The following is a 13,401-nucleotide window of genomic DNA, read 5'->3' as shown; positions in this document are numbered from 1 at the left end:
ATGGGCAACATTTATAACAAAAAGCATATATTTGGAAATTCAATTGAAAGCCCTTAAAGGGTCGATCATGCTATTTAAAAAATTCTCTTTGTTTAAAATATTTAATGATTTTTTTACTATAAAATATTATCTGTGGTTGCAAGTATAGGATTAAGGTCATATTTCATGCTTGAAAGTAACATATCTTTTGAAGGGAATGTGTAGGCTTTGAACTGCCCTACTTGCATAAAATAGATAATCTGTAACCAAAGTAAAAAGTTACGGACGCGCGTGTGACAGATGTCATTTGAAATAATGTTCAGTCTTACACTTTTGAAAAGATTCATTGAAAAACACTACTACTTTGTATCACGATTTATGCATTCATTTCTCACGTTCTCCTGATAAAAGCCCGAGAAATTAGATTACTCATATTTAGTGATTGTGACAAGATGATTAATTCATTCATAGACTGACTTCTAACTTTGCAAGACTGTGTTAAAGGTATGAAGAGGCAAGAAAGTGTAATGAATATCATAAATTATTATTGGAAGGACAAAGTATCATTTCAAAATATCACTTATACTCCTTTTCACGTAACTTAACGGTCAAAAGGGCTTATTCAATAGTATATTCTGATTATTATGCAAGCTTGAGTTTTACTGATTGAAACTCTCTCTACATAAAATTTGAGTTAAAGATCTATCTCAGAATTAAGGAGTGTATTTAACAGACCATGAATAGTAATATATCTGTAACCAAAGTGATTCAGTACTGTAGAAGATAATAAATAAAAAATGAATAATTTCCTGGTCCTTCCAGCTTGTGTTACTCTAATTCCCCTCAGGAATTGTTACTCTTTTAGTTCTTTATATAAATGTCTACGGTCAGTCCGTGAACAATCGATTGCGAAAGTAAACTTGAAAAAATATAGACTATCTCAGAATGCTAAAACAAAAATAATTCTAAAAAATACTGCCTTTTCCAAAGGCTTTAAAATATTAGTGCTAAACTAAATGACTGACAATAGCTACTTGTACACTATATTGGAATACTAAAACACCAGAAGAAATGAATGAATTAAAATATTTGGGTAATGAGGAAGATTCAAGCAGCTGAAGATTTTTTTTTACAAACTAATTTTTTTAAAAATTTATAAAACATGTATAATGTATATTTAAACTGACTATATCCCTATAGTTTCTCTTGGGCATTAACTATTTCAAGATAGTTCTTATCCTAGCTATTTCCTTCTCCCCTATTGGGGAAATATTTCCTAGACACACTTACGACTTAAGCCAAGAGACAGCTTAACGTATTTATAATCAAAATAATGCTCAGATTATATTTCCATCAGTTTCTGACTAATGCTTCTTGACTTAAGCCGAGTAGTGGCTTAGATTGTGGGAAACCTGGTGGAAGGAAGTTTAGTCAAACAATTATTATAATTATAATTACAGTACTCTCTCAAATTCGGGCATATGGGACCGAAATGTCCGGAGAATTAGAGAGAAATTCTGGCGACAAACTTTTTGAAATGCAACGATTTTTTATTCATGTGCATATAGATATTGAGTTTACACACTGATATATATCGTAAATTGCATGAAAATCCCTCAATAATGCAAAATCACATCAAAACTAAGACAAATCATGCTAAATTTGAGCATATTTGATTCATTTGATAATCATAATCAAACTTGAAAAACGACAACAAACTTTTTTCAAATGTAACCGCTGCCCGAATTAAAAAGTAGCCCGATCTTAAAAGAGCCGATTTTGCGAGAGTCTACTGTATGTTAAGCTGTATCTGGTCTTAAGTCGAAAGTGTATCTATAGTGCTCAGTAGGGCCAAAAAGGCTCAAGTTAATCTTCGAGAATATATTACTTCTAAAATACGGCAGTTAAGAATTAGGTAAAGAAAATTTATGCCTAGGATTCCTAATCGATGATCAGTGTATAACAGTTTGATGCAAATCTTTATACGAACTTCAGACCTAAGACTGAGCCATATAGTTTAACTTCTCTAATTTCTTATCAGTCAACATTTTTAACACTAAACCTACCAAGACCCGGTCAAATTGACCGGTTTAAAATTAACACATATATAATAAACGATACAATGTCGCTATCAAACTTTATGAATTTCCTAAAATATGCATGTAATATATTTTTCAGTGTTTAAATTTTAATTTTTTGCACTTTTCCAATACAAATTTGTTGAGTATCCTACCCCATCGTGGCTTGTAATTTGACCAAAAAATGACCAAAAACGGTCGGTAGGTTTAGTGTTAAGTAAATTCTGACTGAAAATTGACCTATTAAGGGGAACTGATCCATTCGATTCTACAAATCCAATAAAACAGGTTGCTATTTGAAATTTTGATACCTGCGAAAACTAGGCTAAACCTCTAGTTTGAAGATCGTTTTAGGGCTAGATTTAACCGGCTATACTCGAGGATCAGCCTGAGTCTATTTAGGCTCTGTATTTAACAACGGAGTTAATCTTCTAATCTGAATATTATTTTCTGGTTTTGATCCTAAAATTTATTCCTAAAGTTTGAATCCCTCAAGGATCCATTAAGGAACTCTCAAAGGGGTAAACCCCTAAACCTTAAAGACAGATTCAGACCTGGGTATGAATTCTGAGATACGTGAGTTTTTAACATGAGAAACTCACGGTTTTTAGATCGTTTCCTATAAGCGTTTGGTGAAGCTTTCACAAAGAATGTTACGTGAAACATTTACAGCACTTAATAATTTACATGAAAGTTTTTACGAAAGCCTTACAAAATGCTTACTAAAGGTAATCTCAGAGCCGTGAATATCTCACGTGAAAAACTCACCATCTCAGAATTTACACCCTGGTAGGGTTCCTATAAGTGGAGTATTCGGTTCACTTTTTATTTCGAATTGATCAATTTGTCAGTGTTCGTTAAAAACAAATAAAAATAAATTTAACGCATTTTCAGCATTTCCAGTCATTCTAGTATTTTTCCCTATTAAATAATCATCATTCTATTTTTGCCAACGAAGTGAATCGTTCAGTTTCCTGATGAATCTTTCTCATTAGTTAGAGAATCCCTATCCCGAAGATTAATTCAAAGAATTCTATTATAGACAAGATATAATCTTTTATGGCCTCTACACATTGGGAGAAATTTTTGTCAAAAATTGCTTTTTTGAAGGAAATTCCCTACAGCGTTGTAGGCGGAAACGTCAAATTTCTGTCAAAAACGCATTTTTTGACGAAAATTGCTCCCAATGTGTAGACGCCTTTAGGCTAGGCTCCTAAAATCAGGAGGTAGCCAGTTTAAAAAAAGTGAAGCTATTTTTTACTTTACCCTGTTAATATTTTGCAGATTTTGCACCTAGATTTAAACAATTTGCTCGTAATTCTTGTTGGGGATTGGAGATTATAAATCATGTATTTTTGAACAACTTCTAATGCATCATTTCGAAATATATCTAAAGACGTCTACACATTGGGAGAAATTTTCGTCAAAAATTGCGTTTTTGACAGAAATTTGACGTTTCCCCCTACAACGCTGCAGGGAATTTCCTTCAAAAACGCAATTTTTGAAAAAAATTGCTCCCAATGTGTAGAGGCCATAAGTGATAAGCCAATTCTCTTTGAGGGAGGATTTGTCATTAGGTTAATTTTATTTCTGTAAAAATGTATGGAAAAATGAATGTGGTTACCCCCCTGCCTAAAATGTAGTTATTGTGCTTCATGTTTAGCAATTTGAGATGTTCAGAAACAAAGTTGATCTTGCGGTTTAAAATCTGTGTAAGAATAAAGCCTTCCGGATACAGTCTTATCGTAAAAACTAAAGAGTTTGATTGCTCAATAAACGAGCCAGCAAAATGTCAAGAAAATTAGGTCAGAAACTGGGTAGGATTGTTGGGTACGGCCTAAAGAGCAGGGCGTGTTCCAGGACTGGGAAACATATCAGAAAAAATTATTTAAAGCTAGTGTTTGTTTACTTTGAGTTTTTAGTTACTTCGATGAACATCTCAACGACTTCACAGGAAGTTTTTGGAAGTTTGGCATGGAAAAGTCAGCTGAAGATTTTTCTGCAGTAGTAGTGACAGTGAGATGGAAAATTTGCGCGAAATCCTCCCCCTCTGGAGAGACGTCGCGCAGACAATTGCTGAGCGTTTCTATGTAGGAGTACTCTGGTGTGTCTGTGGTAGAAGGGTGTGTTTGGACGATGCGAAAAATTGGCCATTTGGGTGGAAAAGTGTAGGGAAAATGTGATATTTTTTCGTGGTATCTCCACCATGGGACTTCCAAGAGTGACTTGCAGATAGAGAAGGTTCCATCAAATGGACTTTTCAGGGTTAAATTCGCGATAGATTGGGGAGAGTGGGTGAAACTTACCCTCGAAAATTGGACCAGCCATATTGACAAGGGTGCCTTTTAAGCTCCTCCGCAGACTCTTGTTGTCGTCCAAAAAGTATAATCCTATGAGATTCTGCCTCACCAATCGTCACTGCATCACTTCACGCACTTTTCGCACAATCAGATTCACTTTTATCAGAAATGCTAATCTTTTGCACTGCCTGTGATTGAACTATTTCTCATCACATCACAAAACAAGAGGCGCATCCCGCGTACGAAAACACATCTAACCGCAAACGAGTCACAAATTCAACTGATTTTCCGTGCTCGGTTTTGCACACAGTCGGCCGATATTCAACGAACAAAAACCGACAATTTGCCGACAATATTTCCGAATTTTCGGAATGTTCTTCGCGTATTTTTTTGGAGGGAATTTTCCTATTTCACAACAAAGTTTTTTGCGGATTCAAGATTCTCAGTGATTTGACTTCAGGATGTACAAAAGTAAGAGATACAGATCTGGCACAGGTGCATCTTTGTCAGGACTGGCAAAGAAGCCCAAAGAAGCAGAGAAATCAGAGAGATCTGGATCAGGAATTCTCACACAGAGGAATAAATCTCCAGCTAGAGATGACTTGGTAAGGCCACCTATAATTTTAGATGTGAAATTTCTTGCTAATGAGTATTACTCCCATTCAGGATGATGACATCTTTGGTAGCCAGTCCTCTATCCCATCCAGCCAACCGCCAAGTCAACGACGCTATGTCTCACAGAGAAGTAACATGAATGTGGCTCTTTCTCAGCTATCCGGACAAGTTCCAGCTGGGAATTCTCGAGTTCCAGACACCTACTACGAGTATGTCTTGCAGAAATGCGGAGCCAAGTGTGATCATCCGGACAACTATCTTATAGGTTAGTTTTATTTATTGATTTTGAAAGAGTTCTTGAATCAAGGGGAATAATTCATTTTGGGGAAATCGTGCCTATTACTTACACATTATTCAGGGAATTATCTGGAAGCCCGAGGAACCCATACATTCCCCTAGATCTCATATTTTCTTTTCTGGGAACACCTGGGAAGGGAAACCCTCTGGGAATCACCCCTTGGCTAGGCTTGAATGATTTTATTTTCTTTAGATTGCGATCACATCCAGTTTGTTAACAAGATCAGGACAACACTTCAGTCTAGCGCTGACTACCCGACAAACATCAGTAAGTTTATCAAGGGCTTCAAAACTGTGGTTGCCAATGATAATCTCCTCTCAAAGACTCTCAGTGTTTGCATTGTGAGTCTCCCGAATTCCAATGGACTTCCCCAATCGCAGGAGAGTTTGATGAAGAATCTCCTCATGGTGGATTTCCTGCAAGAGGAATTGCTGTCTGTGCTACTGGAGAGGATGCAGGAACTAGCCAAGAAAGCTTCAGGATGTGAAATGATTTCGTGTATCCTCGTGATGAGCCTCTCCCAATTGAAATTCATCAACAAGATCAAGCATGGAGACATCATCTTCAGGAAAATTATCGATATTCTCGAATCCTCTCCCATGGAAGTCAAACAAATCATCATAAAGCACCTCGATGATGTCATAGAGGTGAGGAAGCACAGCGAAATCGTACGGAAGCTAATGGGAATGCTGACGGAGGATGAGGAATTTCTCAATGGATCCACTATGGATGCCTTTGAGAATATGCGTCTCAGTACAGCTCTCCTCAGTGAGCTCAAAGAGAGAATCTTTCAGTACATTGATCGTGGAGCTCCTATAGCCCTCTATCCTAAGTTCACAAAGCTCCTGCTCAAGTACAACGAAGAGAATGCCCTGCCGGATCTAATTTCCAGTATCCGGGCGCATCTGGTGTGGGGAAAAGCAAGCCGGAAGGATCTCAGTGAGAGTCAGAAGGGTGTCTTCAGCCACATCAAAATCTCCCTCATGAGATCCACCAAGCTCAGTGATTTGTGGGTGAAATCAATAAAGAATTCTACCCTTCCGGAAGAGCACTATCCTCTGGATTTTGTGATTCTGGTGACAATGATGGAGATGAATGATGATCGAAGTGCCACAATTGAGACACTAATTCGTAAGAAATTCTCTGAGGAATTCTTCACTAAGCGTCTGCTCAAAGATGTAGTTACACAATTTCCCGATTTTGTGGTGGAACATCTTGGGATTTTCCTAGAGATTGCTGATCATCTGTTCAGGAGTAAGGAGAAAATCTGGGAGATTGGCAAGCTAGCCTTCAAGTTTGCCTTTGGGATTGATGCTTGCAATCGCAAGGTAATCCTGTCGAAGTTAGTTGGTCTTGTGTGTGAGAAAACTGATCCAGAAGTGAAGACAAGGGCTCTCCTCATGCTCAGTGAGATTCGCGTCAAATACTTCGCAGAACTCCAAAACAATGGGATGCAGCTTCTGCTGATCCAGGAGAATATTGGCGGAATTGGTTTGATGCAGTACCGAATCCTCATGGATATTCTCTGCTCCATTGCCTACCCAATGCTACCGGCTACAGGTCCAGAAGAATTTGTCCATGAGATTGATATGCTAGTGAAGAAGCAACTGGCCAATAGCAGTATTTCAGTGATCAGGTTGGGCATCATTGGGGCTGTTAAAACAATTGGTCACTTGATTTGGCACGGCAGTGAAGAGGAGGCCAATCATGGCTTCGATCCCAATCAGACAATTCAGTCAACAAATGAATTTCCAGAAGGTCCAATCCGGGAAGCTGCTGTCCTATGCGAGATGGTCCTCAAAGTAGCCTCCGGAAATTGTGCAGATTCTCTGGCCATGTGCTACGATGAACTGGCTTTGGTCTTTTCCAATAAACTCAGCACTAGCGACAGCAAGAACTTCCCCAACAGGAAATTCCTCAATTGGATGTCGGAATCTCTTGTGGACAAGTTCACCAGTAATTTTACTTTCGATGGAATACCCTCATACCACGAGATGGAATTCATCCAGAAGTACTGCCTGATCAACGAGGAAGATAACGAGAGCATGTCCATTAACATTGGAGGATTGACCATCAGACCTCCACAAAGGTAAGGAATCATATTTTTTGCATAATTTCTAATTAAAACAAGATTATAAAAAAAAAATTGATAAAGCTAAGAGACGAACAGAAGGAGATAATATCAAAAAATCAGAAATCTTTAGGTTCCCGGATTCCCAAGCGTTTCCCATTTGGTTTCTGGTTTGAATTTCTCAGGATTTGAAGTTAGAAATTCTAGTATTTCCAAGGGGTGAGTCATCATATTGCGAAACCCTTGTCAATTACCCAAGAAACGCTTCACAAAACCTTAAGAAAACCAAAAATTGTATCGCGATCGTGAGTCCCGAGAAACCCAACAATTTCAAAAGAAAAACTCGAGAAACCTCAAAATCACTTAACGAAACCTTAGAAACCGAACAATTTGCGTCCCAAAACTTGATAACAGAAAACTGCAAAGAGACTCGAGAAACCTAAAAGTTGCATCGCGAAAGCCTGGAAACTCCAAAATTCAATTTTTAAGCTCGAGAAATCCAAAAATTGTATTGCAAGAATCCAAAAAAAACCAAAAATTTGTGTTTCATAATCCAAGAAATCTTACATCTACATGGCAAAACCAAAAAATTTGCGTTACTAAACCTGAAAGCTTGAAAATTGCACAGCAAAATCCGAGCATTGCATCCCGAAAACCGAGAAATCCAAAATTTCCAACGCGAAACTCAAAAATTGCATCCAGAAAACCTAAAATCGTATCGTAAAATCCAACAAACCTGAAAAATTCATCGTAAAGCACGAGAGACTCAAAAACTGCGTCGCAAGACTCAAGAAAACAAAGAATTGCATTGAAAAAGTGTAAAATTTACGTCACAAAACCTCAGAAACATAAAATTTTCATCGAAAAACACAAGAAACCCAAAAAAAAACTCTAAAAACGAAAAACAAAAACATTGTGAAGTCCAAAAATTGAATCGTGTAACTATAGAAACCAGAAAAATAATGGTGAAACTAAATAAATCCAAAAATGTGTATCGTGAAAAAGCCTGCAAACTCGAAAATTGAATTTTAAAGCTCAAGAAATCCAAAAAAAATATATATATTGCAAGAATCCAATCCCAAAAATTTCACTGTAAAGCTCTAGAAACCAAAAATAAAATACATTGTGAAATCCAAAAATTGAGTCGTGAAACTATAGAAACCAGAAAAAAATAATCGTGAAACTAAATAAATCCAAAAATTTGTATCGAGAAACTCAAGAAACCGAGGGGAAAATCATCATATTGAGAAACCCTTATCAATTGTCTGAGAAACGCTTCGTGAAACCCGTCCTTGCATCGCGAAACCCGAGAAACCCACCTTTTGCATCGCTAAACCAGAGAAAATTTTCTACATCGCTAAACCCGATAAACCCAAAAATTGCATAGCAAAAGCCTGCAAACTCGAAAATTAAATTTGTAAGCTCATGAAATTAAAAAAAATCTATTGCAAGAATAAAAAAAATGTATTTCGAAATCCAAGAAATCTTACATCTACATGGCAAAACCAAAAAAATGCGTTGCGAAACCTGAGAAACTCAAGATTTGCACTGCACAATCCGAACATTGCATCCCGAAACCCGAGAAACCCAAAAATAAACTCAAAAATTGCATCGAGAAAATCGAAAATTGTATCAAAAAATGCAACAAATCCAAAAATTTTGTCGAGAATCTCAAGAAACCCAAAACATGCTTCGCAAGACCCAAGAAAAGCAAGAATTTCATTGTGAAACCGAAAAATTTATGTCGCAAAAACTTCAAAAACCTAAAAATTTCATCGTAAAACTCAAGAAACCCAAAAATTGCATTGCGAAACTCTAGAAACCAAAAAAATACATCGTGAAATTCGAAAATTGAATCGTGAAAACTATAGAAACCCAAAAAAATCATCGTGAAACTAAAGAAATCCAAAAATTCGTATCGCGAAACCCTAAAAGAAACTCAAGAATTGCATCGAGAAAATCGAAAATTGTATCGAGAAATGCAACAAAGCCAAAAAAATTTTTCATCTTAAAACCCAAGAAAACCAAAAATTGCATTGCGAAACTCTAGAAACCAAAAAAAATAGATCGTGAAATCCGAAAATTGAATTGTGAAACTCAAAAAACCTAAGGATGACATTGCAAAAACCCAAAAATTTCATAACGAAACGATTCCCAAGAAACCCAAAAATTAAATAACGAAACATTAGAAACCAGAAACCCAGAAAAAGTAAAAAAAAAATGGGACTGGGTTTTTGAAACCCTTGAGCATTTCGAAACGCTGGGAATGTTTTACCATCCGTTAGAAAAGGAAGATGATTTTCAACTGTAATTAATAATTCCAGACTCGAATCATCAATCACAGTCCTCTGCCCACTGTTCAATTTGCTCCGTGTCCTGCAATTCCGCCTGGACAAAGGGAATCTTGAGAGTCTCTACGGGCTTTGTGGTTTTGGAATAATCCTACCAGAGCATGTTGGTTCTCTCGAAGACCTCGATCTCTTTGATGAATGTGATCCGACTACCAGTAAAAGTATCTTGGACATGTACTTTCACACTGCCAATTGGTTTCGTGAGATTATTGGGGCTTTCTCCTGTCAACAGGAGCATCAGATACGCCAACAAGTCCTAACCAGACTAACAGAGTTGATCAGAATTGAGAATCAGATTCGACGACTGCTCAAAATAGCTCCAAATACTTACATTGCGCCCAATGCAACTTTCATTGCAACACAGGAAAAGCCTCAAGCTCATGTTTTTAAGAAACCAGCTCCGGTGAAGAATGTGGCTGGTAGTTCGAAGAGAGGTGGTCAGAAAAGAAGTGCCGACAGCTCTGATAGTCAGTCAGTTCTGTCGGCAGCTTCAAAGTCTCAAGATACCTCGAATATGTCCAAGACACGTTCTGATCCGAAGCGCATGGATTTTGCCACATCTTACGGTCCTAGAGAGAATTACCGGCAGCTGGATCTGGATATTTTGTTGCTCCTGGAAAGTCAATTTCTCACTCTGCATACTCTGCCTGAGGAAAAAATTGGCACGTGTATTGGACTGCAGGAGTACAGATTTATTGTGGAAGATCTTGTACTGAAGTTGGAGTCTTTTGTTGGTATCCGGAAGATTCATGGGAATCAAATGCAGCTTATTATATCACCGGATGCTCTCATCCATGATTTAATTACTATGCTGCCGCAGATTCAGCAGCATTTTGCTGAGATTGCAAAGGAAGTGGACAAGGGTCAAGTGGCAGCTGAAGAGATTCTCGAGAGTCATCATCTCTACAATGAAAATATCAATTCTCTCAAAGTCTGCTTTGCAATCACTCTTCGGCTCTATGCGACGCTATTTTCCTGGTCAGGATTCAGTGAGCATACGGATTTGCTGCAACGGGGACTTCAGGTGATTGCAGAGAGTTCAGAGACTGATGTAAAGATCCTGGCATCTGCAGCAATTAAGAATGTTGTTGGGAATGAGAAATTGGCTCTGGAAATTCGAAGTGCTCTGCAGATTGTCTATCTCGTGGTGACACTCACGAAGATTGCTGAAAATCGTGAGGAGGATCGGGATATTCTCAACAATCTCTATGAGAATCTTCTGTCCAGACGCTGGTACACGTGCACAGGAGGCATTGAGAGAGGAGGAGAATTTAATATTTTCCTCTCTGAATTGCTCAAAGGTATCTTCAAGGGGGCTGATTTTAAGCAGCTCACAGCTCAAATTGTTTGGATTCGCCGGGAGATTCCAATGTTGAAGAATCGCGATGATACACTCAAGACATTTCCAGGATTCACAAAGAGCAACTTTACGTATCTCTTCAGGGCTCTCTGTACAACTCTCGTGGATATCCTCATGAGGAAGCTCAGTGATAAGCTTTCCCACAGTGGGAATCTCAAGATGTGGGAATCTGTGGCCAGTGTGCTGGATTCTCTGCGCGAAATTGTCAAGGTCATCAATGTGGCGGGGAATAATTTGATCTTCCTAAAGAATGCCAATGCAATTCTCAAGGCATTCCTTCAGCATGGAATTCCACTCATTGAGAATTGCTTCAATAAGCGACAGGAGCAAGTGATGAAGATTATAAGGGACTTACAGGACACTACGAGGTTCCTCAATTCTCTCTGTTGTCACTCAAAATTGGCCAATCATACAGCTGTAGCGGGTCAAATTCCCTTTGTCCGGGAAACACTGGAGAAACTGGTGTTCCATGTAAAGAGAGTTCTGACAACAAATCAATGTTCTTCGGCATTTTGGGTGGGAATCTTGAGGAACAGGAACATACAAGGGGAGGTGATACCCAGAGAACAAACCCTCGATGATGGAGATTCCGACAGAACGGAAGATGTCTTGCCAGAAGACGAGGAAATGTCCGAAGTAGCTGAAGATGGAAATTCATCTGACTCTTCAGATTCAAGGAGTCGTTTGTTATAAATTTTCTTTATTGAATTCATACTAACAAGGCCTTAATAAAATTCATGCGCCTCTACAAGTTCCAAATACTCTTCCCCTTCACCAGAACATCCTTGAATCCCTTCACACTGACATCACACTCATACCATTGGCAGTTTTCAGTCTTTTTCTCTGGACTTCTATGCAAGACGTCCCCCAAGAAGCTGAGATCAAGGAATTGGTTTCCCATTGCACTCTCTGTAAGATTATTCTGTATTGTAATTTTAGATACAGGGCATCTTCCGGGAATTGTGAAATCTTCATTCTTTGTGAACATCTCAAGAAATCCTTGAGAAATTGTCTTGCTTTCATCAATCTTCAACATTAAATACATATTTGTGGGCAAGAGTTGCCTAGAAAAACTCTCCCAGAGCTGCTTATGAAATCCAATTGCCCTGAAAATAACAACAAAAAAAAAATCCAGATCATTCTCAGATCAAATGCCGTTCATCACAGAAACTTACGAAACAATCTGATCAACGGCCTGCTGGGAGTTTCTTGTGCTCCAAAAGTTTGTCTTCATATCTTTAGGAAATTCAACGTGCCAGATCTCCTTGGGTGTGAAGATGGTGGCACCAAAGAGGATCACAGCTTCCTGAACAGAATTCTCAAAGCCAATCTGTATCATCTTCAAAATGAACAAAAAAAATCAGCAGGATAATAAAACAAAACTTAATTACACAGTACTTTTAGGAACTTCTCATAATCCTGGACAGTGTTCTTGGCCAAATCCCGCTGTTTTTCCACCTGGAATGCCTTCCAGGAGCCTTCCTTTGACGCATCTTCGTCATCCTGGCGAACCCGGTTCACCAGAAGACTGAATGTTTGATAGGAAAATGGGATTTGATTGCGTTGTACAGCCAGAATTTTTACCAGGGATGAAAAGATAGCGCTGGCTCTGTTCAGTGTCAGTACTTCGTCAGCTACATTAACAGAAACTTCCACATTTTTGGTCTTTTTTGCAGACATTTTTTGCAAACTAAAAATCCGCGTGTCGGTTCCAAAACTGTCACATGGCAAATGAATATGAATTTTGGTTAAGCCTAAAATGTTGCTGAATACTTGTGATTTTCATGTTTACCAACAACAAATAAATAACTTCCCGAATGTATAATCGCATGTATAGTCCGAGGTCTCAGATCAGCTCAAAATGTGTAAATGGATTAGGGTAGAGTCAGCCCTTTTAATCATGTAAGCATTTTTGGTCACTTAAAGTAAAATCACATTGTAAGGCAATTATGAGTTTATTTAGAACAGGAAAATGGGTCTTATTTCATGATCTCTAATCTAACGAATCAGAAAACCATATTTGATTTTGTATCGACTTGATTAATTCTAAGTTATTGAAAGAAATTCTCGACAAGGTAAACAATCACTAAAAAGAACATGGGATTCTTAAGAAACTTGTTAATGTTAAGAGAAATTGTTTTGCATTATTTCATATTTTTGATGAAAATATTTTGTTATTCAATGATAGTCCATTTCTTAATTAACTAAATTTTATTGTGATATCATCCTTAATAAGATTTTCTAACAAATTAAATGATAATCGGATGTGGCTAAAAGAGCTTACATTTTTCGGTGTTTCAACAAGGAAAAAAAATTGGCACTATTTTCAGGGTGCTGCATTTGATGAGG

General features: G+C 37.8%; 3 protein-coding genes across 4 annotated transcripts in view; 1 reads left to right on the top strand and 2 right to left on the bottom strand.

Moving 5' to 3' along the window:
* Positions 1-4,639, bottom strand: part of LOC129798661 (myosin-I heavy chain) — a 101,351-nt gene extending 96,712 nt beyond the window's left edge. Inside the window, exon 1 of one of the 2 annotated variants that reach the window (XM_055841931.1) lies at positions 4,364-4,639. In XM_055841931.1, coding sequence (XP_055697906.1) covers positions 4,364-4,385 — 22 coding nt within the window. In that variant the 5' untranslated portion in view covers positions 4,386-4,639. The remainder of the gene's footprint in view (positions 1-4,363) is intronic. The other variant, XM_055841940.1, reaches the window with a different exon arrangement.
* A 96-nt stretch (positions 4,640-4,735) lies between these two features.
* Positions 4,736-11,803, top strand: LOC129798645 (Fanconi anemia group D2 protein). Its single transcript, XM_055841907.1, has 4 exons — positions 4,736-4,962; positions 5,024-5,237; positions 5,463-7,359; positions 9,666-11,803. Exons 1-4 carry the CDS (start codon positions 4,819-4,821, stop codon positions 11,743-11,745), a joined length of 4,335 nt encoding a protein of 1,444 aa, XP_055697882.1. The 5' UTR covers positions 4,736-4,818; the 3' UTR covers positions 11,746-11,803.
* Positions 11,733-12,800, bottom strand: LOC129798654 (uncharacterized). Its single transcript, XM_055841920.1, has 3 exons — positions 12,451-12,800; positions 12,228-12,391; positions 11,733-12,158 (listed from the first exon to the last, which is right to left on the bottom strand). The coding sequence occupies exons 1-3, from the start codon at positions 12,730-12,732 to the stop codon at positions 11,798-11,800; spliced, it is 807 nt and encodes a 268-aa protein (XP_055697895.1). The 5' UTR covers positions 12,733-12,800; the 3' UTR covers positions 11,733-11,797.
* Between the last annotated feature and the right edge of the window lie 601 nt (positions 12,801-13,401).

Source organism: Phlebotomus papatasi, chromosome 1, assembly GCF_024763615.1.
Source record: "Phlebotomus papatasi isolate M1 chromosome 1, Ppap_2.1, whole genome shotgun sequence".
NCBI classification, from domain to species: Eukaryota; Metazoa; Arthropoda; class Insecta; order Diptera; family Psychodidae; genus Phlebotomus; species Phlebotomus papatasi.
Note: the sequence above shows the minus strand (reverse complement) of the source record. Positions and strands in the feature narration are given on the sequence as shown.

Coding starts and splice junctions, on each gene's coding strand:
- LOC129798645 (XM_055841907.1), top strand. CDS start 4,819: ATGTACAAAAGTAAGAGATACAGATCTGGCACAGGTGCATCTTTGTCA. Junction 4,963..5,023: donor CTCCAGCTAGAGATGACTTG/GTAAGGCCACCT, acceptor ACTCCCATTCAG/GATGATGACATCTTTGGTAG. Junction 7,360..9,665: donor ACCATCAGACCTCCACAAAG/GTAAGGAATCAT, acceptor TAATAATTCCAG/ACTCGAATCATCAATCACAG.
- LOC129798654 (XM_055841920.1), bottom strand. CDS start 12,732: ATGTCTGCAAAAAAGACCAAAAATGTGGAAGTTTCTGTTAATGTAGCT. Junction 12,392..12,450: donor ATTATGAGAAGTTCCTAAAA/GTACTGTGTAAT, acceptor TTCATTTTGAAG/ATGATACAGATTGGCTTTGA. Junction 12,159..12,227: donor GCCGTTGATCAGATTGTTTC/GTAAGTTTCTGT, acceptor TGTTATTTTCAG/GGCAATTGGATTTCATAAGC.